Here is a 25,179-nt window from a genome sequence, read left to right on the forward strand (position 1 = left end):
CAATCTGTATTGTATAAAGAACTACATAAATAAACTTGACTTGGTTTAGGATTAGGGTGTGGTTTAGTTTAGTTGCATGTAATAAAGCACAATAATCACTATACATGTATAATAATCACTACATGATTATTATACATTTATAATAATCACTACATGTAATGTGTAAGAAGGACACTGTAAAATAAAGTGTTTCCAAATTGTCTCATTGTATTCATTTTGCTGAAACTTCTATCCTTTCTTACAGGCACAGTCCCTCTTGAACAGTCAAGGCCACAGCAGTGATTTTTTTTCCCCTTATGAGGCTCAAACAAAGCAACCAGACCTGATCTTTATACCACCATCACATAGACGTTGTTTCCACCTAGCGACATAACCAAAGCTGATGATACAGGCATATTTCGGCAATGTATGAAAGTGTGCAACTAGACTCATAATGTGACTAAGAACAGGAATAGAGAAGCGAAAGTGACTGGTTTAATCTGGTTTTTATACAGTTGGGTGGAGCGTTCAGTAGTCCTTCACATATATAGGTACACGGGTAGAAGATGACCAAATGAAACAGTCAATGAGAGTCTGTGACCTCATGGAAAGCGACCGATACTTCATGTTCTAACGATACAAACTTTTTATTGTAGAATAGTCTTTGAAACTCCACAAGCTGAATAAGGAAATACGTTTATTAAAATACATACTTGTGAGTGATTAGTAGGAGTTGTTGCTCTACGGGAAAATTACATTTAGACCCATCCATTCAGGTAAGAATATTTTGGGATTTGTTGGAGAATGATTTTAACAGTTACATATTCAATATATAACTTGAATATCAAACGTTTTCAAATAATTAAGAAGATAGGTTACACTTTATTTTAGGTGTCCGTGTTACAGTGTAATTATGCATTTTGTAATAATAATTAACTACATTAGGATAAGGATTGGGTTTAGTTGCATGTAATTATGCATGATTTATAGTTATTACTTCAGTAACATGTAACGTGTAACAAGGACACTGTAAGTGTTGTTAACTTATTTGGACCCACTTATATATATCTTTAACTACTAACATTTAAAAAAAATAATTTGATACAATGCATTTATTAAGTACATACATGTTCTACACTGTAGAAGATTATATGATCAATAAGTTATGCCAACATATGTTTTTACATTGCTTTAACTCATCAAAATAAGTTTTTAATGTAATTTAAGTTGAAATAACTTAAATATCCAAGGTGATTGTACTTAAAAATTTAAGGCAGCAAATATACTTATACTATTATGATTACCTGCATTTAATTAAATCTGTAAATGGGGAGATGGGGGGGGGGGGGGGCAGTGAGTGAGCATTTTCTTGTGGTGCCCCCGCTGAGCACATGGTGCCCTACGCGCAGCGCGTGATGTGCGTGGTGGGAGCGGAAGGGACTGTCTGTAATTCATTTCTGTAATTGCATTTATAATTACACTGTTGACCCTTTCCTTCCCGTTTAACCCACCCTCAAACACTGTAAAAAAAAATTGTTGGTTTAACTTAAATGTAAGTTACCTGGTTGCCTTAAAATGTTGAGTTTATTGGAATTAAAAATTTGAGTTAATACAACTCGAGATTGGTTTAATAAATAGAAACTCAAAATGTTATGTTATCTGAACCGCATTAATTATTTAAGTTAATTTGACAAATGATAAAAATTTGTGATAACAAATCATGATTTTTTTTTTTTACAGTGCCAAATCTGTCCCTATCCTTACCCGTATCCCACTTCAATAGCACACATTGTACTTATTTTTGTGATGTATATAGAACGTGTCGTAAGTGTGACCACTTAAATATATTTTACTGACGATTTATTTGGTCCCCTTATCTGTATGAAATCTTACAGAAAACATTCTACAAACATCACTAGAAAATAACTTTGCCTTAAAAGTTTGAGGTTATTTGGTTAATAAACCAAAATGCCAAAACTGATTTTGTCCTAAAATGTATGATTTTATAGTATATCAGTTAAAGATATATATATATATATATATATATATATATATATATATATATATATATATATATATATATATATATATATATATATATATATATATATATATATATATATATATATATATATATATATATATATATATATATATATATATATATATATATATATATATATATATATATATATATATATAATAAAGTGGGTCCAAATAAGTTAACAACTATCTTCGGTAACACTTTATTTTACAGTGTCCTTGTTACACGTTACATGTAGTTACCGATGTAATTACTATAAATTATGCATTATTACATGCAACTAAACCAAACCCTTATCCTAATGTAGTTAATTATGTCTACAGGTTGGCAACAAATACTCTGAGCGTATATGGCACAACGTTTTTTCTTCCTAATATAATTGGGTGAGTTTGACATTTCTATAATAGGTACTGCTTTTTCAAGTGCTTTTAATAAACTTAAAAGATTCTGGGGAAGTGAGAAGACAGTAAAATGCATGTGTGTTGTAGTCTATGAAAAAATCTCAGTCGCTGTTGTCTTGTAACATTCAGGGTGGCCAGGGCTGGACTGGTAATCTGGCATATCGGGCATTTTCCCGGTGGGCCGACGCACTTTGGGGCCGATACAAGGTTATTTATTTATTTTTTTTTTTCCACGGACTGGCCCATCATGCAGGGACAGCGGCCCATTGGTTTGTCTTCTGAATTGACAGGCCAAGTCGAGAGAGACCTTCCCTCCTCCATAGACTGTGTCCATATTAGGCGCTGTTTAAAAATGTGGGCGCATGAAACTGCAAAATATCCGCGCAACAGTGCTGCCGCCGACGAACGTGCGCTGCGTTTCTGCTGCTCTATGAAGTGATGAACCGGCACTTTGACTCCGAGTGTTGTTTTATACATCGTGTGATATGGGAACATTAATTAAAGGTTCTGTGGTGAATCAGCTGAAAACAGCCGCGACCATGTAAATACATCACGAGGTAAATTAGAAAACAGCAATACACACAACTACAAACTTGACACTCTAGCACAACCGAATGCAATACACTCTAAAAAAAAAAAAGGCTCGTAATCATAGGGGAACCTTTTTTAGTGCTATATAGCACCAATTTTGGTGCTTCAGTGGTTCTTCAGCGGTTCTTCAGAGGTGCTATATAGCACCTAGTCAAAGAACCGGTGAAGAACCTCTGAAGAACCGCTGAAGAACCTCTGAAGAACCGCTGAAGAACCACTGAAGCACCAAAATTGGTGCTATATAGCACTAAAAAAGGTTCCCCTATGATTACGAGCCAAGAACCATTTTTGGTGCAATATAGAACCTTTTTTTTTTTGAGTGTAGTTTTATTATTTATTTATTTATTTATTTTCGAAACCATATATCCATGGTAATGAGGAGCATGATTTTACCTGTGACTACCATGCCCATACAGTTAAATGAAACTGACCTACAGTTAAACTCAGTTAAAATGTCATTACACTCTAAAAAAAAGGTTCAATATGGCACCAAAAATGGTTCTTGCCTCGTAATCATAGGGGAACCTTTTTTAGTGCTATATACCACCAATTTTGGGTGCTTCAGCGGTTCTTCAGTGGTTCTTCACCGGTTCTTTGACTAAGGTGCTATATAGCACCTCTGAAGAACCGCTGAAGAACCACTGAAGCACCAAAATTGGTGCTATATAGCACTAAAAAAGGTTCCCCTATCATTACGAGCCAAGAACCATTTTTGGTGCCATATAGAACCTTTTTTTTTTTTTAGAGTGTAGGGTAATTCAATTATAATTCAACAAAACAGCTTTAAAGCCTGGATCCCATGCATTAAAGGGATAGTTCACCCAAAAATGAAAATTGTGTCATCATTTACTCACCCTCAAGTTGTTCCAAACCTGTATGAGTTTCTTTGTTCTGCTGAACACAAAAGAAGATATTTTGAAGAATGTTTGTAACAAAGCAGATAGAGCAACTATTGACTACCATAGTAGGAAAAAAATACTATGGAAGTCAATAGTTGCTCTATCTGCTTTGTTACAAACATTCTTCAAAATATCTTCTTTTGTGTTCAGCAGAACAAAGAAACTCATACAGGTTTGGAACGACATGAGAGTGAGTAAATGATGACAGAATTTAAAAGCAGTAAATTCACTTTAATGTATCCTAGCTCAAAATCAGTGGTTTACTGTCAAGTGCATTTCTGTGTGACAAAAGTGCAATATTACGTTTGTTATCTGCATTTGCAGTAAATTCGATAATATCCATCATTAGTTGTCCCTGTCCTAGATTTATTTATTTACTCCAATTTAAGGCCCTAACCCCAGTTAAAACATTCAAGAGGAACTCATGGGCCGGATGGGCTGGATTTGCCAGGGCCGAATTTTAGCCCCAGTCCAGCCCTGAGGGTGGCTATACAGTTTCTATATTCCTTTACCGTCTTGATTAAAATACGTTTTGCTTATAGAGTGTATACTTGCAACGGGGCTAAATGCACACCTTAAGAAAAATGTGCTTTTTACTATTACCATAGTGTATGATTGCAGAAAATTACATATGTTTGTATTGAACACTGATGGAGCCAAATATTTCTTATAAAAATAAATACTAAAAGTTTATTTTTATTTAAAAATCGTATAAATGTATGGCGAGGGGGGCCTTTTACTCTACACACAGGTAAAATCAGCATTGGGCAAAAGGCACAAATGATTATAATATGAATTATAATTATTGAATTATATATATATATATATATATATATATATATATATATATATATATATATATATATATATATATATATATATATATATATATATATATATATATATATAAAAATATAAATATACTGTATATTTTAAATTATTTTATAAAATAATGTTTTTAACAATGTCTAAGTTAATACTTGTTCAAAACCACTTTAGCAAATTTTGTATAATAATCTGTTTATTTTCATAAATAAAAGAATAAATTTTTTGTTCAATAAATACTGTCATTAAAATATGTTAATATCAAAAGATATTTTAAAAATACAGAAACAAAATTATTATAAAAAGTAAAGATTCTGGGAGCATTGAATGACATCCAATAATACTTTAATATAGATTTACATTTTTATTACCTGAATAATAACCCAGAAATTGGGTTGTTTTAACACAGCAATTGGGTTGTTTTAAGCAAATATTTAACCCAACCGCTGGGTTAAAACAACCCAATTGCTGGGTTAGTCCATTTTCAACCCAACTTGGGTTGTTTTTAACCCAGCATTTTTTAGAGCATAATATCATATTTTTGATGGTTTCATTATAATTATGGCAATTATCTCTAAGGTGGACACCCAACTTAAAATATGATATTAACAATCTGAATCTAACCATGTCATGTCAATGAATGGAAAAGTCAGGCAGCTGTTTATTATCACATAAATTATTTCGCATTTGCCCCCAACAGCAGGGGCGCCTTTTACTCCAAATACCATACTTTTACATGTTCTTCCATTATTGAAAAACTGTTGCTTTAATTCGTTAAGAAGACTTTTGTCTCAAAATACATAATTGTAGCATCTCTCATTTGCTACTTAAAGCCACAATATGTAATTTTTTGCCACCAGAGGTTGCTTATTCATTTATCACCGCGGCCATTTAACACTAGAACCGCCAGGGGTCGCTGTATACCTAAAACCACCAGCGGGTAAAATTTACCCATGCAGATTATTACTGTATTGATACGGCTAAAAAACACATGTCACTGTATTATGCCACTGTCTTCACAAAGGAATGTATAGAGACTTGAAATGATTATTTTTAGTCATCAACTATGTTTTTGTCCTGTTGTTTTATGCTATTTTAAGCAGGCTACACTAATCACTTTTTTGGTGACTATAGGCTAAACCAGCCTGCAATGACAACGACAATTAGATGGAAATAAATACATATTTGGGTGGTGTAATATTATAATAAAATGTAATTAATCCCATATTAACCCTCAGAGCCCGACGGCATCGCCCACGACGTCACACGGCACCTCCGATAAATATGAAACTTTTATCGATTTTCTTACCGTTTTTTCCAGCAGAAAGCTAACGAGCTAGCCATCACGGGGGTGTCTTTGGTGTCTTTGTAGCCTTTACAGAAGGTTTTCTATCCAGCCTGGAACATGTGCATCTTTTTGGAGTTGTTCAGCAATAAATCAAAACGCTTACATCCAAGATATATCCACTTGATGTCCATAATTTATAAATTTTCCGTCATTTTTGCCGCTAGCGCGATGCTAGCTGCCATTTTGGATGAGGGTTTGACCAATGACAGGCTGATCCGTCATCCACGTTGGTGTGCGTCATTACGCATGAACCACAGCTCTGTTATTGTGGATAGAGAGAGGTGCACGGCTAGTGTTGAGGAGATAGAGAGAGAGACGCGCTGCAGTTTTGTGGAGAAAGTTTGAGGAAAAAGTTTGAGAAGAAAGTTTGAGGAGAAGTTCCTGATAGGAACTGTTTTGAGGCTTGGCACCAGTAAATATCCAAAATCCAAAGAGGTCAAAAGCGCCTGGACTTTTTTTGGAAAAATGTAAATAGTTTTGGTTCTGTATAAGTTATCATGTTTATTCCTGAGTTCCAGGACTCCAAAGACTTGAAAAAACTGTTTTCCAGAGGAAATATGCTTAGCTTTTATTTATTTGTGTGTGTTTTCAATAAATATTTGAGTGATTCAATTTCTGTTTTATGTTTTCATTTGTCTTTATGGTCCCATAACTTATTTTACATTCAGGTGACATCAATGCAACACAAATATACTGACAGTGCAACTTGTCTTGAAAAAAAAGAGGTGTGTCAATTGTCTGTGCACAACAGGGTTGATGTTTTACAAGCTTTTTTAGTAAATAACACCAGGCGGAAAATTAATTGTAAAAATACCCTTAGGTCTTAAAGGGTTAAGATAACCCATGTTATTTAAATGACTAACATGCTCTGAATAGACAATGAAGAGCAATAATAATTCACAGCACTGCATAAGATGTATGACAACTTACGATAAGGATAACATACAAATTCAAGCGCACAGTTTGACCTAATTAATGATTCATTTGTATAGTTATATCATTTATAATTTGAATAAGAGGACAACATCAATAAACTTGGGATAATCATGAAAATTGTTTTATTCATTCCATCATATCGGATTTTTTTTTTTTTTTTCAGGAAACGGGCAGACTTGAATAAATAGCAACACAGTAGCAAACAATACTCCATACAAAATTGAAAAACAAAAATGTATAATTAATCCAAAGTTTGAACATTTATAAATAGGCTAAAACATCTTTATTTGACCGTGCGTTGTGTGACTGTTTACAGTAAGCCGACGTGTTGCTCAAACACAGCGTGAAAATAGAGGAATTATATAGGGGTACATTTGACCCACTGGCGCTTATAGGTAGCTATAGGCCTAAATGCCCCGTTTTTAAATCTGGTTTTATCTTAACAATTTTTAACAACAGGGGATTGTAAATAACACAGTTTTAGTAAAAGTCAGTAACTGGGAGACTTGGATATTTTATTGGAAATCTGTAAATCTGAATCAACAATGAATATTGTCAACAACGATAATAAACAATATACTTGACGAAGTGGTCCTGACTGAAATGTATTCCTATAAAAACGAATTGTGGATAATTTAGTTTAAATCTCCTATTTATCCTCCAGGGAAGCCCTGAGCCACCAATCATGGGAGACTGGGGATTTCTCTCAGCTTTACTGGACAAAGTGCATTCCCACTCCACCGTCATCGGCAAGATATGGATGGTCGTCCTTTTCATCTTCAGGATCCTGGTGTTGGGAGCAGGAGCGGAGAGCGTGTGGGGTGACGAACGATCCAACTTAGTATGCAACACCAACACGCCTGGTTGCGAGAACGTGTGCTACGACTGGAGGTTCCCCATCTCGCATATTCGCTTCTGGGTCATGCAGATCATCTTCATTTCCACTCCGACTTTAGTGTATCTGGGTCACGTGGTCCACGTCATCCACCAAGAGAACAAATTGAGAGAGGAGCTGAAAAGGAACCCGATGTCGAAGCCGCCAAAATATACAAACGAAAACGGGAAGGTCGTGATCAAAGGAAGCATGCTGGGTAGCTACTTGACCCAGCTGTTTGTAAAGATCATTTTTGAGGTGGCTTTCATCGTTGGACAGTATTATCTGTTTGGATTCATCATGGAGCGCAAGTTCAACTGTAAGCAGATGCCCTGTACGGTGGAGACAGAGTGTTTCATGTCTAGACCCACCGAGAAAACCATCTTCATTATCTTTATGCTGGTGGTGGCTTGTGTGTCTCTGGCCTTAAATGTTCTAGAAATATTCTATTTGTTTTGTAAGAGGATAACTGGGAGGAATAAGAAATATACAGGCGATTCCCATTATCCTTCACATTATTCGGGAGAACACAATGTTAGTGGAATGAGACAGAATGAGATAAACATGGTCTTTCAGAAAAGGTGGCCTCAAGGAAAAGACAGTCTTGACGGAGCCAAACCTGAGCCATAAGGCATTGTGTCATAGAACCTATGTCTGTTACACTCTAAAAAAAAAAAGGTTCTATATGGCACCAAAAATGGTTCTTGGCTCGTAATCGGGAACCTTTTTAAGTGCCAATTTTGGTGCTTCAGTGGTTCTTCAGAGGTTCTTTGACTAAGGTGCTATATAGCACCACTAACTTAGGGTGACCAGACGTCCTCGTTTTCCGGGGACAGTCCCGGATTTTGGTGTTCTGTCCCCGACTAGAGAGGTCCCCGGAAATGTCCCCGTTTTACAGCTCGTTCAAAACAACCCGCAGATGTATTGCAAAAAAAAGCGCCCAACCAACATCATACAGCAGCTGCTGGTTATAGGAGCAGTGGTGTAGTGATTATTTGCAAATACATTTGCAGAATACACATACTTTCTGCTAAAAAAAAAGCATAAAATGCAAAATAACAAGACCAATTAAGGATAGTAAGAGATGTTTACAACCACAAACGTTAACAAAACATTTGAAGTAAAAATAAGTAATAAAGCCTAGTATAAACTTAAAATATTAAATACAATTATAAAATGTTAAATTATGTGTTAAATAGTTTTATTTATCATATTAATGTTGTTTTATTTTTGTAATGTGTTCATAGTCATATTATAATATTGTTTTGAACTGCTTCTTGTTTACAATGGTTAACTGTTTTCATTGTTTTTGTTTAGTTTTTGCGGGTGTGTTGAATTGTATTAAATCCAGACCAAAAATCCTAATAACCAAACTAAATCATAATAATTATTAATGTTAATAATAATATAGGGAACCTACAACTACAACAACAACAACAACAACAAAAACTTTTTTATTTAAAAGATAATAATAAATGAGATTTTAGTGATATTTTAACCACTCAAATAGGAAATGTCCCCGGTTTCCATTTCAGAAATCTGGTCACCTTAACTAACACCTCACTAACTAAGGTGCTATATAGCACCGCTACCATATACAGAACATGTTAAGATGTGGTGCTATATAGCACCAAAAGTGGTTCCTCTATGATGACGACAAAGAACCATTTTTGGTGCCATATAGAACCTTTTTTTTTTTTTAGAGTGTAACACTTGTAGAAAAAATACATATAACTAATATAATCAACTTCATTCAGAAATATTAATATAATCATTTATGGTCAAAGCCTATGAAAAATATGAATGGTAACTTTTGCTAACTGAACACTAGATGGCGCTGTAAATCTTCTTGAGTTGCACTCACTAACAGTACTTCTGTCACAAGGCCAGTGATTTTTTTTGTCTGTTTCTATAGTTTCTACTTGAAAGATGTTTGTATAGGCCTACACCAAGAATAAAAGTGAGATAAATGTGTACATGAAAACGCCTGTGTATCAATTATTTTCTTATAAAGAAAGCTTTTGAGCTTTTCAATTATATTAAAAACCATAGGCTATATAACCACATATGGGCCTGTATATCGTTCATAATCATAAAAACTTACTGGCATGCTGCTTTACAGATCACTCATGTTCAATGAAAACGTTCCTATACGACTGTTAGTAAATTGTTGAATTCTTGGCAATTTCATAAAGTTTTCGAGAGAAATATTTGTTCGTCTGAGCTGAAAAAGCCCATCAAGCGAGTGCTTGAGGAGGACCCAAACTGACGTAGCAGTCACACGTGACTTGCCAAACTTGCTTCGGCTTCCCAACTTTCTTCCCTCCGACCCGAGTCTTTTTAAAGCAGGGTTTGACAAGTGTCTCTCAGTTTTCTCCATAGTCGCTTACTTGGATTTGGTGACTGATCTTCAGAGGTGACGGAGTAAGTCCCTACAGGGCTCTCCTCTCTTTACTTCTATCCAGGTAAGTTTTTACAGAAAGTCTTACAACTTTTCAAAACTTTTTTTCATAGCGGCACTGATATTAAGAACTGAGAACGGAGAGAAAAAGTTACTTTTAAAGAATTAGTTAAATCTTTTAAAGGCTTTTGTCATGTTACATTTTATTTTGAACAACTTTTCAGTGAGTTTAGAAGTTTATGAAATCGCCGTGATATGATTCATATAACGTTAGCCTATATTATAATAATATGGTTTATTATTACAGTCTATGTGTTTAGGCTTAGAATTCACGTCTGTCGTGGAGGACACAAGTAGAAACAAGATATGTAATAGTAATTTCAGTAATTAAAACTAATAACCTTTAAAAAAAATGTGTCTGGAATAAAGTTTTAAAGAAAAATGGAAGAAGGAATCAAATACATGAATTGAATTGGAACAAATTATAACAACAATTTTTTTCTTATAGAATAAATGTAAAACAACAATTATTCTTTCCTGCTTTTGTTTTTACAACTCTAATAAGACTTTCTGGTGGAAAAACGATCTGTTTCGCCCGCGTCGTCACTATGCTGTAGAGGGCGCTGTTCAGTCCCTTAATACAATGTTAAGCGGTTTAATGTAGCAAAACATTAACCAGTAATTCTCAAGCATTTCCACATCATTTTGTTGAATCAATGTAATGACAATTTTACCTCACTTTATATGTTTAAATAAACAGTTGTTATACTAAACCATATCCAAGATTTAGTAGAATGCGACAGGAGAAAATCCTACTTTCTGCCCGTTTGATGTCTAAACAACAAAAATGCTTGATGTCTTTCCCCTTGATGTCTCGTATGTACGTTAACACTGTAATTGTCGTAATATACATTCCACATACCTCATTTAAACTTTATTAGTGCCACGAGACCCACAAATTGTCCAGGATATTGAAGAGATGCTCTTCATCATGCCTGCACCACATGAATCAGGAACTTCTTAAACAGTTCCTTATGATATTTGATTTTTCCATGCAGCACAGGGGAATTATTCAAAGACTTGCTTCCCAATTCAGTTCAGATTTCAAGACTGTTGTTGTTTGTATTTAAACGGTGCTTTAAATTCCCTCGGTCGAGCAATATCCGAGCTACTTAGTCATGTTTTCTTCATGTAAAAGAGGCATTTAAAGTGTGTTCATCTGTAGATGATGACTCACTTTCCGTTAAAACTGTCATGGTAGCATTAGCTTGAGAACTTTTATTTCACAAAGCAAAAGTCAGCAAGTGCTGGCAGTTATCTTTACAACCCTAAACCTAACCCCTATGTGTGTGTGAGCCACATGTTTGTTATCTGAGACCAGGTGTAGTTTATATTATGATAATCTTGAGGTCAGTTTTCATGATTATTTTCATAATAACATCAGCAGGTGCTGAAACTAACACTTTCATCATGTGCTTTATGTGCAGAAAAATACACTACAGTGGCCTCAAAAAAAAAAAGAAAAAGATTTGGACACTTAAGTCACACTTCGAAATGTATGAATGTATTTGGATTACATAACAACTACTAAAACGGAGTGACTTTTTTATCAAATGTGTAAAACTACATATATATATTTAACAGTTCTGCTAGTATTAACTTGAGGAGAACTGATTTCATACATTCACTAAAAGTGATGGACTATTTGTTTAAAAATGAATGAAAAAAAACAATGTGTTATTTGCTCAGAGATGTCACTTTGATATTTTGCATCTAATACAATGACATTCAGACATATTCGAGTGTCAGCGAAGTGTCCAAAACTGTCTGAATGCGTTTTATTACATCTGAGCTTTCTATTTTCAGCTAGAACTCCCTCAAGATGGGTGACTGGAGTGCGTTGGGAAGACTTCTTGACAAGGTGCAGGCCTACTCCACGGCCGGAGGGAAGATCTGGCTCTCTGTGCTCTTCATCTTCCGGATCCTAGTTCTGGGAACAGCAGTGGAGTCGGCCTGGGGTGACGAGCAGTCTGCTTTCAAGTGCAATACCCAGCAGCCCGGTTGCGAGAACGTCTGCTATGACAAATCGTTCCCCATCTCGCACGTGCGCTTCTGGGTGCTTCAGATCATCTTCGTGTCCACTCCTACGCTCCTGTACCTGGCGCACGTGTTCTACCTGATGCGCAAAGAGGAGAAGCTCAACCGCAAAGAGGAGGTGCTGAAGGCCGTGCAGAACGACGGCGGCGACGTCGAGGTCCACCTGAAGAAGATCGAGCACAAGAAGTTCAAGCACGGGCTGGAGGAGCACGGCAAGGTGAAGATGAAAGGCGCCCTGCTGCGCACCTACATTGTCAGCATCGTTTTCAAGTCCGTCTTTGAGGTGGGCTTCCTGGTCATCCAGTGGTACATCTACGGCATCAGCCTGGCCGCCGTATACACGTGCGAGCGTTCGCCCTGCCCCCATCGGGTGGACTGTTTCCTCTCTCGGCCGACGGAGAAGACCATCTTTATTATCTTCATGCTGGTGGTTTCGCTCGTCTCGCTTATGCTCAACATCATCGAGCTCTTCTACGTGCTCTTCAAACGGATCAAGGACCGCGTGAAAGGCCAACAAAACCAGTACCACACCGGCACCTTGAGCCCCACACCCAAGGAACTGTCCACGACCAAATACGCCTACTACAATGGCTGCTCCTCGCCGACTGCACCGCTCTCGCCCATGTCGCCTCCAGGCTACAAACTAGCCACCGGCGAGCGCACCAACTCTTGTCGCAATTACAACAAGCAGGCCAACGAGCAGAACTGGGCCAACTACAGCGCAGAACAGAACCGCTTGGGCCAGAACGGCAGCACCATCTCCAATTCGCACGCTCAGGCCTTCGACTTCCCCGATGACACGCACGAGCACAAGAAACTGACGCCGGGCCACGAGCTGCAGCCGTTGGCGTTGTTAGACGCCCGGCCGTGCAGCCGTGCCAGCAGCCGCATGAGCAGTCGAGCGAGGCCCGACGACCTGGACGTCTAGCCGTGCGACCCGGTGCCGCGTCACAACGCTGAAAGACTGACACAGGCTCAACTCCTGTACTGAGGGGGCGGGGGTTTCATCCGCACAAGTTCCTCACTCTAGACTCTAGTCGATACAGAGACATAAAATTACTCACACTGCTGGAGGTACTATTCATTAATAATGATGTTGAAACTAGCAGAGCTAACATGCCCTAACAACCGAACAGCTATAGGGGGCTCAAAAGGGGCACAAGCAGGGCCACACCTGGGGCGTCTCTCAATTCTGCCCACCAGAATATGCCTTGGTGATGTGATTGATTTTGTTTGCTTGTTCATATTGGGTTTATTAAAATGCCACACGACGATTCCACTTTAACATGTTGCACTCCTACATTACGTGTAGATTTGTGTTCTAACCCCCCCTACTCGTTTGAATGACGTCAAATCCCTGTTGTCCGACAGGTTGTTCGCAGTCATGAATTAATATTTATTTATTCATAAAGATTAACAGGATATCCACCACTAGATGAAGATTGACTACTACTCAAGGTCATGTCTACATAATTAATACCATCCGAGTGCATATTTATTGACAATAATCCAAATTTCAGCAATACATTCATCAGCAAATGCTTTTTTTATTTTTATTATTATTAATCACAGTGGACTGTCATTTTCCTGATAAACTTTGAATTTATGTGGTGTCGGTTTTTGTCATTTGATGATATTTGTTGTTTTTTTGGGGGGTGGTGGTGGTATGAATAAGAAATGTGTGGACTGAGCTGCTGTACCAACTGTTACACGGCTTGATTTTCTTTTCTGCATTTTTACTGAAATAGTGTGTGAGAGAAAGGCTTTACTTTTCTTTCTAAATGTCATTTTCCTTTTTTTTCTTTTTGGAGGGCAGACGGAATGAATTAGATTTGAATTAGATTGAGTAGAATTAATGTCTTACCTTTGGAGTGAATGACCTTTTTAACTCAATGTAATCATTGCTGCTTGAGAGATAGAGTTTTAGTACTGTAAATCAAGCTAACTATGTCACAAATGTGAGTTTTTTTTTAGAAGACTGCTTCTTAGAGCTGGACTAATATTTAGTCAGTTATATTAAGAGATATATGCCAGCGTAGCTCCACAACTACCAAACACTAGTAGATGAAATTGCATTATGGACATTCTTTGTTTTGATTTTTCAAATTGTGCATCATAGTATTGGTACTCATTTACAGAGGCTCATGGATTTTTCAGCTACAATGGTGTTTGCACTGAGATTTTGGCTAGGGTGTTATTTGATGCAAAGATGACGAGAAGTTCTCTGTTATGCATGTAACTAATTTATTTTACAACACACTACGAGGCGTAAAATCACTACACTTTAACAGTGCTCTCACAGAATCCTTGGGTTTGGGCCTTTGAGTGGCTGAGGCAAGATTTTGCATCTGGTAAATAGCGCATATTGGGTTTTAAATCGGAACAACACTGATGTAATGCCATTCCATGGGAATCCGCTGTCGTACGGTGTGCATGACAGTGGAAAAACCGAGCAATCAAACAAAAACTGACATTAATCAAATCTGTGAAAAAGCAATTTAACCAATAAAGATTTTTTCTTTGTCATTTTGTATTTGTGTGTCTCAGTCAAACTCTTTTATACGACCACACTAATGCTTTCCAATATACACTTACTCATTTGAGTATTTTTGTTTACACCCAACAAAAGGCTCACGATCAAAAAAACACACGCACAAAAAGACAAAACGCACTGCAATTTGTCTGGTGCCAGTATCTAAAGGAGTCTGGTGCAGGCTTTTTATCCAAGAGAATTAGCCCTACACAAACCACCGTGTTTAAACAGGCAATAGAGACAAACGCAGTGTAACGGCCAAGATCGCTCTACGCCAAGACCGACTCGCAAACCAAAAGACTGATAAGTTTTTACATGTATGTTTTAAAATGCCCCAGAAACTTTCAAAATTTCATCATATAAAAAGATTCAGAGCCTTTTCTCTTATCCAAGTTTCCTATTTAACCTTTCCACAAAGCTAAATAAAACCATATGCCTGGGCCGAGTCTGTGGACCACATGTGGCTAGAGCAGAAGAACGTAAAAAAAAGCAGGAGACTTTGATCTAATGCTAATTAATGCAGATCTTTTTAGACCAGATTTATCACACAATGCTATTGCATATAACAGAGGCCTAACTGATAAATTCTGCAGTTATTCATCAGAACAAGATAAAAGAAAGAAATTAGCTGGTGCAAAAATGAATAAAATAGGTCTTGAAGTCCAGAATCACCTTTCAAAAGTTTGGGGTCTTTTTCAATGTTTTTGAAAGAAGTATCTTATATGAAATATATATAAAAAACTGTAATATTGTGAAATATTATTACAATTTAACAGTTTAATAACTGTGAGGGCAAAGCTGAATTTTCAGCATCAGTCTTCGGTGTCACATTATCCTTCAGAAATCATTCTAAAATGCTGATTAAGTGGTCAAGAAGCATTTCTTATTATTGTCAATGTTGAAAACAGCTGTGCTGCTTAATATTTTTGTATTTTGAAAACAGCATTTATTTAAAATTGAAATATTTTGTAACATTATAAATGTCTTTACCGTCATTGTCTATCAATTTAATGCATCTTGTGGAATAAATAAATAGTGTTCATTTATTTCTGAAAAAAACTAAAACTTTTAAATGAGATATATATATATATATACATATAAATATATATATATATATATATATATATATATATATATATATATATATATATATATATATATATATATATATATATATATATATATATATATATATATATATATATATATATATATACTTTATGCTAAGTCACCATTAATACCACAAACTATTTGAGCAATGAAACAGAATGGACGTCAGAGAAACCACTCAAGGGATGGGTAAACACGCACGGTTTATTTCACAGAGAGAGATGGGGACGTAAGTAAAGAGAGTGGAAATCCATATAGAGCAGGCTTCTGCCCACAGACTACTGGAAACCTCAGTGTGTGAGTTACATTTCCTGTGCCCATACTGCCACCCACACCACAACTCCTGGGTGGTGCTGGGAATCCATGTTAAAGCTGCTATGTTTGACTGAAAATGTCCAATGGACGTTTTATTATGATGTTGCCCATGTTTGATAAAACAGCTGCTTTGCTTCTCTCGTAATCTTATATTGGACACCCGCCTGACTTTATTTTTTTAATGACACGTCTTTCACAATCTGATGTAAACCATTTCCCCCCTCTGTATCCATGTAGAGCAATGCTCTGGGGAATTTTATCCACAATTCCAAAAAAGCATCGGTTCTGTGATGATCATCTTCCTGAGATTACTCAGATCAGAAGCTCTGCATGCATCTCTCTCCTGCTGCAATACGGCAGGGGTTCCGAGTATAGGTACATGAGAACATCACATGCGATTCCCAAAAATGGTCCGACTCTTCCTGGAGCTCAGCTAGAGCGGTGGAATGCCGGCTATCAAGCACGCAGGGTGTGAAAAACGTGCAATGCTTTGTAGATGGTCAACACTCACGGATTGGCCGCTTTGCACCTCCAGGCACTGTGGATATCATGCACAGTCATGTTTCCTGAGAGATCTGCCCATTCCCAGCTGTTTATATAAGCATAAGCAAAGCAAAACAATAGGATGCTTCCAATTTTACAATGGCGAGAGCTGCCAATCCCAAATGGTGTCTCAGTTTTCCGTGCGGTTAGAAATTGGATTCGTCCTCATCGCATTTTTCTTTGAAATTTTCCACTGCTGGATGGACTGGGACTGCTGAGAGAAAAGCTGTGGTTTTATTAAACATGGAAGAGCAGCTCCCAAACATGTCTAATAAGCTGAAGAACATGCACAGAGTCAGAGGAACTCAGCACTAATAGACTCTCTCTGTCAGCAAGAGGATTTCATTTTCTCTTTCTCTCATTTCTCACTATATCATCACCTGACACTCTCAGTAGTCTCAGTCTCACCTCATATATTGCCTTGTTATAGTCCCTTGCTGTTTATTCAAAGTGAGTTCATGTTGCCTGTAGGCCATATGAGCTCCTCCCTGCTAGGTTACCTCTGCGGCACCAACAGGAAATCTGCAGGAAGACCTGAGGCATGTGACCCCAGGCGTTTGCCAATTCCTTCCGTGGAAAACAACGCAAAGTATTAAAGCTCGCAATTTTACCAGGAGCTTCTGATATGCAAGCGCCACAACAAAAACGTGCATCATTTTTAATTGACCTTATTCATTGTCTTCGTTCCATTTCTATTCCAATTATATTCAAAAGTCATCAATATGAAGCATCTGTAAAGTAACTTAAAACATGTGACTTTTTAGGAGAGATATTCTACTGCTGTTCTAAGCTGTTCGAATTACAAATCTGACATATAAAATGGCAATAAAACGGCTGAAATAAGCAAGGAGTCAATGCAACTGTTTAACTGGTGATTGGTTGCAAGCAATTTGGGTCTCCAACAGACCATATTTCATCCATATTCGTTTTGCTCCCACTCAACGCACACAGAGCCATAATTTTATGTTCCTTCATTTCAGGGCGCATAAACCGCTTATTGTTAAAAGCTGTCTCCCAGACATTTAAAGTTACAGAGAAGCACATGACAGACTGAGTTCACAGGCTGCTATTGCTCCCCCAAGATCACAGACAGAGGAAGAGACTCGAAACACAGACAAACTCATAATATGGACGCAGGAAAGAGAGACAGGAAATGAGCACAAGCACTAAATATCAGACTCGGGGAAGAGCAGAAAATAAAGTTATTTAGCTGATATCAAGAACAGAGCACAACTTCAGAGAGCAGACAGATGCGCAGTGGAATGCATGCAAATTAAATGAGGCAGATGAAGAGAATTATAGGAGGAATGAAGTGCAAATCCAGAACATGAGCAGCAGGCAACAAAAAAATATTGCATGACGTATGCGCACATGCAACATATTCCTGATAGCAAACTCTGTGCCTGTCCGGGGTGAATCAGCAAAGGCCTTGATGAAAGAATCGATAAAGCGTCTCTCTTTTTTTTTTAGGAACATGAGGTTCTTCCATATGTGTCGCTGTTGGAGCAGGATGTTGGCCATGTGGGATGCATTATACGGCGGTCCTGCCACTGTCCACTCTGTTCTCTGCAACCCAGAGCCACCTTTGTTTTGATAGCACTAGCTCTTCGGCTCCCCCTGTCCAAGTGTCAAGGCCATAAAATCTTTAATGTGGCCGGCTCCTGCGCGTCTCAAAGAGAGACTTTAAAGTTCACTGGGACTCTGTAAGATACCTCTAATTGAGGTGGATGGGGTTTGGAGAGTAGGGCACGCTGGTTCCATACCAGAGCTAAAATTATGAGACTTGTCATCGGTTACGGAGAGGTCAGGAGAGAAGAAAGTATGCAGCCCACATCCAAAGTCAATAGCGGGTTGACTGGCATAAGCAAAATATTTCCATGCTTCACCCCGAAACGGCGCTCTGCGTTTTTTCCCCTCACTTCCACACCGGCTCTCACTTACGGCAAAACATCCAATATGTCGACTATGGTCATTACTCTAAATTTAGCCAGATGCACCCCGGTTTTCCACTGAGAGGTCCAAATCGGGAAAATCAAGCCAGGAGTATTCTAAGAATGGGGAATAAGATATATTTCATTCCCCTGACTGTAACCAGCATCTATTCAAAGAATGCAGCAGTCTGAATCACTTTCTGCTCTGCTCTTCTGGCAATATGTATTTGCCATAGCTATAATTTTAAAAGGCTGCTTAAACAGCTGCTATGGCGAGAAAGATGATTGATTATTCAATTTCTGTAGATACACATACTGTAAGCTCTAACTGAAAAAAAAAACGTAAGGCACTGTTTACTTCATTTGTATCTTTGCTCTATTGTATTTATCTATGCTTATAGACTCAAAACAAGTTATGTCTAAACATAATATTTATGCATTTGAATTGCACATAAATGTTCCATCCATTTTGATTACATAGTTTTAACATAAACAAATTAATAAACTAAATGTGATTCATATTTGTAAGTCATACATAAATGATACAGGTAAGATTTATGTAATAGTACACAGCAAAATGCTCATGTTCAATTAACACTTCTTAGTGTTCATGCATGCTCAGTTAAAGTACCATTGAAGCAGTGGTGAAGTTATTGAGATAATTAAGTGATGATTGAGCATTAATGATGAACTCCTGATGATAATAACCAGAATCAATGAGAGAAACACAAGAACTACAACTGACTTCAGCAACAGCCTTAGATGAAATCAACTGAAGATAAAAGTAGACATTACATCTCTGAAGATCTCAGCAGAGGAGGATTAAACAACTCCACAAACAACATGATTAGCTTCACACATTACTAACCAGATTGACTTTCTGTCATTCTGTTCATCAGTGTTTGCTTTAGTTAGGCTCTTGACCCTTGACTCTTTAACATTAGTCTTTTCTCTGGCTGCTTTAACTGTGTGTTTATAAAGCACATTTTTTATGACAAGAAAGGCCAAGAGAAAATGTGATTAGTTGATGTTGGATTTTCATTGAGGATGACATAATCATCATGCATTGGCCTTAATAACTGATCTCATTCAAAGTCTAATGCTCTGGTTATAGAGGTAATGTGTTATTAATTTTGTAGTATTCATAATAGTAGCCATGTACCACCAATCAAAACTCCCCACATGGGTCCCAGTATGCATTGCGGCATGAATAAATTATGCATCTGAATTGAGACTAATTTTCTCTGATTCTTACTATTTGCTTTTGCTGCTTTTGTTGTGATGTTTTAGTGGCTTTTTTTATGTTCAGAGTTGATTTGTATATCTGAATTTTTGATTGTCACCATTGTTTAGATTCATATGCTGAATCTTGATGTCTGTGTGTTTTTTAATTCTGCATATTCATTTACCACAACAGTGATGGATCTCATGCTGTACAATCATTTGGCTACTATTATGAATAAAACAAATTTGATAAAACTTTACCTCTATAACCAGAGCATAAGACTCTGAATGAGATCAGTGATTCAGCCACTACATGAAGATTATGACATTATCAATGAAAAGCCAACAACATCTGATCACATTTTCTCTTGGCTTTCCTTGCCATGACAAATGTGATTTACAAACACAAAGTTACAGCAGCCAGTGAAAAACTAATGTTCTAGGGTCAACAGCCCAACTAAAGAAAATACTGATCGCCAACGAAACTATTATTTTCATTAAAACAGAAATAAAGTCAATCTGGTTAGTAATGCGTGAAGCTGGTAAGGCTGTTTGTGGAGTTGTTTAATCCTCCTCTGCTGAGATCTTCAGAGATTTAATGTCTACTTTTATCTTCGGTTGATTTCATCTAAGGCCCTGTCCACACGAACGCAGCTTTTTCTAAGCAGTTTGGTTGTTCGTCCACACGCAAACGCAGTATCTGGTTACTGAAACCGGACTTTTTTGAAAACTCCGGCCAGGGTGAAGATTTTTAGAAACTCCGGTAGCAGAGTAGTCGTGTAGATGGTGAAACCTTTTTTTTTTGGCTTGTGAAGTCAAAGTGTGCGCTGTTCTCTCCTTTGTTTGACATCAGCTATCTATTTTGTTTACATGAGTCTATGCAATGGTGGACGTAGCTTTTAATAACTCTGCTAACAGCGCTTATCACATGTATACAGATACATGCGCAGTTATCTCATTTTATTGCAGAACAGAGAATGTAATAATACAAAATAGTAAGGCAAGTGTGAAGCTATTACAGTCCACTTGGGCCCTGCCCCTGTGTATAAAGTTACCTGTCACTGAGTCCAAAGTAAATGAACTTGTAGAAGGGTTTCACTGAGCCCATGGCATCCTTCAGTGCATCGGTGCCATGGATGGGACCCATGTGGAAATCAGGCAGCCAATCATAGCGTGGTTTTGCATGTGGACAGAGATTTTTTTTTAAACCGTGCTTGTGTGGAAAGCGATTGTTTTTTAAAACTAAGGAGGAAAAAATCTCGCTATAAAAATACCCGTGTACGTGTGGACTAGGCGTGAGGCTGTGGCTGAAGTCAGTTGTAGTTCTTGTGTTTCTCCTTCCTTCAGTGATTCTGGTCATTATCATCAGGTGTTCATCATTAATGCTCAATCATCACTTAATTATCTCATTAACTTCAACACTGCTTCAATGGTACTTTAACTCAGTAGTGAGCACACACGTGGACACTAGGAAGTGTTAATTGAACATGGGCATTTTGCTGTGTTCTATTACATAAATCTTACCTGTTTCATTGACCTCAGGGTTCCCCCAACAAAACAGAATTTCTGATTGTAAATATTCAACATGTTGGAAACTTTTTAGATTTGAGATCAGTGCGGCCCAACGTTCTTCCAAGCAGACTCTTAACACACCTCACACCACAGGAACATCTGATAAGAAAATCCCATCAAGATTAAAGGGACTTTAGGATTGTCGAAAGGTGAGAATTGGGCCCAAAATCAGCGTGATTATCTTGTAGTGTGTGGGTGCCTTTAAATAAACTCAGACTACATGAGTTTCAGGCCGATTTATGCCTGATTTACCCCTCCCGCCATTTGGAGAGAAAAAAAATAGTGTCCAGGGCATCGGTCGGTTTCAATGTTTGGCCCAGATTATCTGGTATGTGAGGCGTTTACAGATCAAATCTTAAATCTTAAATCTGCTTGCTTGACAATATCAAACATATTTGACATTTAGGATTTTAAATCGGGATGAATACAACTATGATTATGTCAGTACTTCCACAATAGCCAATGAGAGACAAATCTCATCAAGCAGCTGGACGAGTCTGGTGGACAACGGAGACGGAGGAAGCACGTCTGCCTTTATAATGTCTCCTCATATAATGTCTACAGCTAGTTGTCACAACCAAGCGGCAACCTCCTGCAGGTTCTCTTGAAGCCAATAAAGTGCAATTTATCGACTTTATCGTCCATACTTTGCGCTTCAGAACGGCTCATCAGAATCCTATGAGTGACGTCACGGACACTACGTCCATATTTTTTTACAGTCTATGGTCACAACACAGTGTCCATTTTGTTTACATCCGCTTCCTGTGAGATCATGAGAGGTGCTAAATCTGGAGTGATAATCTTAAGAAGATCTTGTAGTGGCTGATGTGGCACGATTTTCAAATCTTGTAGTGTGTGCAGGTTTGAAATTTGTAAGAAGAAAATCTGTGAAGATTCTGCTTATGTACGTGATGCAGCCATATTTCCAAGCAGCAACAGGCTTCTCTTGAAGCCAATACAGAAGTGACTTAAACTGAAATTCATCGACTGGCCACTATAGGGACAGGCTCCAGAAGGGAGCAGAATCTCATTGAGCCACATGTTAAAATGCCCAACTTTACAGCAGAAAAAAAAAAACATATTTACAGCCTGGTACAAATTGTGGTTTTGGTCTATATGGATCATTTTGCCCCTCATGACAACTGTGAGGGGGGTGAATTTTTTTTATAACTTTACATTATAACGCCTTAAAGTTCTGCATAATTAAGGGCGTGGCCACTTTGAGTGACAGATGGATAGCCATTTTACGATTCAAAACTGCTCTTCAGAATCCTATGGGTGACGTCACGGACACTACGTCCATTTTTTTTTACAGTCCCTGCATATTTCACAATCCAGATTTAAAAACTCCTGTTGTCTGAGCCCAGCTTTAGATGACATTGAAGTCATGCAACCATTAATAGCCAACGTTTAACTTTTAACTTTTTGACTTCATAAAAGTTGTTTCATTTGTGAAGATTATCATGACGAACAAAACGTGTAAGAATCATAAGCTTCTGTTAGTCACAGATCTTATTTTCTGCAATAATCCATAAGCCAATGGAAAAATCCTAATGGGTTTTTGTCAAGGGAACCAGAGTGATGCTAACTTCCGGTTTGGCCAACAAAAATACGTCATTAACGCAGCACTCTATTGTTTCAAGGAAGCTAAAAGTGTTTTAGGACAGTGTTTTGCACCAGAACATTTACAAGAGCCATCCTCAAACAGTAGAGCAATGCCAAAGTCATGGGTTCGATTACATGAACTGATAAAAAGAACACCTTGAATGTATTCAGTAAATGTAAATGCTATTCTAAATATAGCTAGTGACATTTTTGCTTTGATCAGAATTGATACTGTCATATTACTCTTTCTACTGCAGTATATACAGTATGTATAATATACATTGAATGTACTCTGTATGAAACAAATCACATGATGCAATGCGCTCAACTAAACCTTTCATTTCTAGAGTGACAAATGAATAAATAAATAAGCATTGCATTTTTAAATATACATTTTATCAACTCTTTCATTCCCAGGGAACTGAACTCATGACCTTGGCACTACTAGCACAATGCTCTACTGTTTGAGTTACAGAACAGCTCGCTCTGGTTCAACTAAAGCAAAACTTTTACTTTAAATAAAAGTGGGATAAAAATACAAAATAAGCATATTAAAAAATATTTTTTTTCTAAACCACAGAAACGCTGCACTGATTAAACAAACAGCTATTTATTTTAAAACATTAAATAGTTTAAATGTAGTTATTAATAGCTTCGTTGGTTGTATTCTGAACATAGCTATATTTGGACACATTTGCTCCAGCAATAGCATACCAAATATGTTATGCTATTGCACATTATTGGGATTTTCAAAATGTAGGCCTACTCAAAATTTTGACCATGCACAGATGAGGGATCTTTCCTCTCATCCATGGAAACTTATGTCAATATTTAGAATGTTGTTCTTGTTACCTGACATGCCGCACTACTGCTGTTCAGGACATTTGAACCCTGTGAGAATCTATACGCTTTTGGGTTTTCCTTCTAAGCTTCAGCTCTTGATCGTACCTCCACTGCATTGGCTCTCCATCTCCAGAAAATTCACAAGCATGTTTACAATCGCATCAGGAATGCTAAAGCAGCTAATAACCTTGTTAAAAACGAGGCTTTGTATTTTCGCTTTTGCTGGCTGCACACTTGCCAAGGCAGTAGTGGCTCTCAGATGCTGAGGAACTCTGAAATCAGCAAAAACGCATGTTTCTCAGGCGTGTTTGTCGAGCTGCTAAGACAAAAAGAAAAAAAAGTACTAGGGGAGGATGACATAGCACTCATTAAACTGCTATAGACACATTCAACAAACAAACTAGTGCTTATCCACAAACCTTCTTAACATGTTCTTGTTTGATTTTCCTGCTGACCAATACAAGGCTCTCAAACCGCTGGGATTGTAAAAACAGACAACATCGCCTGTGTGTTTGATTATGTACTAAAGTGTGCATTGTAATAAAAAATGACTTTGATGAATGGCTGTTTGAGCACTGAGGATGGTTGCAATTCCCTGACAGAGGGTTTCCTCATTTATGTAACATTGCAGCTTGCTTAGCTCGTGAGGGATAGAAGTTTTCCATGGCTATCTTCTAATCGTCTGTGTAATCTCAGATCCGAACGGTCTCTGTACACAGGTGCACATTTGCTCCATCTGTAGCTCTCATAGCTCTTCTTCAAATGTAGATACATATTCGAGGATAAGGACAAACTGTCTTTAGGCAGCAGCCACTGTTGCTACCGTGAGGTGGAAAACTCTCCCCTTTTTACTGTTTCAAAAAGTAGCTGCCCTCTATAAAAAATGGATATGATCAGTAAGTCATGGTAACTTTGTTTTTACATTGCTGTAATTCATCAAAATAATTTAAGCAATTTCAAATCAACTTCAAAAAGTACATTTAAGTTGAAATGTAGCATTGGCAAGTCTGATTCGCTTTAGTGAAGTGAATAACACTGATTATCTCTTCATCACGGCACCCAATAGTGTGTGGGATATATTAGGCTGCAAGCAAACATTTTGTCCTCT

The 25,179-nt window shown here is 37.4% G+C and overlaps 2 protein-coding genes across 2 annotated transcripts; both read left to right on the forward strand.

Annotated features, from left to right (window-relative positions):
- Positions 1 to 526: 526 nt before the first annotated feature.
- On the forward strand, positions 527 to 10,129 carry gja13.2 (gap junction protein alpha 13.2). The gene is made up of 2 exons (XM_079831093.1): positions 527 to 755; positions 7,688 to 10,129. The coding sequence occupies exon 2, from the start codon at positions 7,709 to 7,711 to the stop codon at positions 8,525 to 8,527; it is 819 nt and encodes a 272-aa protein (XP_079687219.1). The 5' UTR covers positions 527 to 755; positions 7,688 to 7,708; the 3' UTR covers positions 8,528 to 10,129.
- Positions 10,130 to 10,177: 48 nt separating this feature from the next.
- gja1b (gap junction protein alpha 1b) lies at positions 10,178 to 14,922 on the forward strand. Its single transcript, XM_079831089.1, has 2 exons — positions 10,178 to 10,362; positions 12,165 to 14,922. The coding sequence occupies exon 2, from the start codon at positions 12,181 to 12,183 to the stop codon at positions 13,321 to 13,323; it is 1,143 nt and encodes a 380-aa protein (XP_079687215.1). The 5' UTR covers positions 10,178 to 10,362; positions 12,165 to 12,180; the 3' UTR covers positions 13,324 to 14,922.
- The last annotated feature ends 10,257 nt before the right edge of the window (positions 14,923 to 25,179 follow it).

This window comes from Gobio gobio (assembly GCF_949357685.1).
Source record: "Gobio gobio genome assembly, chromosome: 12".
NCBI classification, from domain to species: Eukaryota; Metazoa; Chordata; class Actinopteri; order Cypriniformes; family Gobionidae; genus Gobio; species Gobio gobio.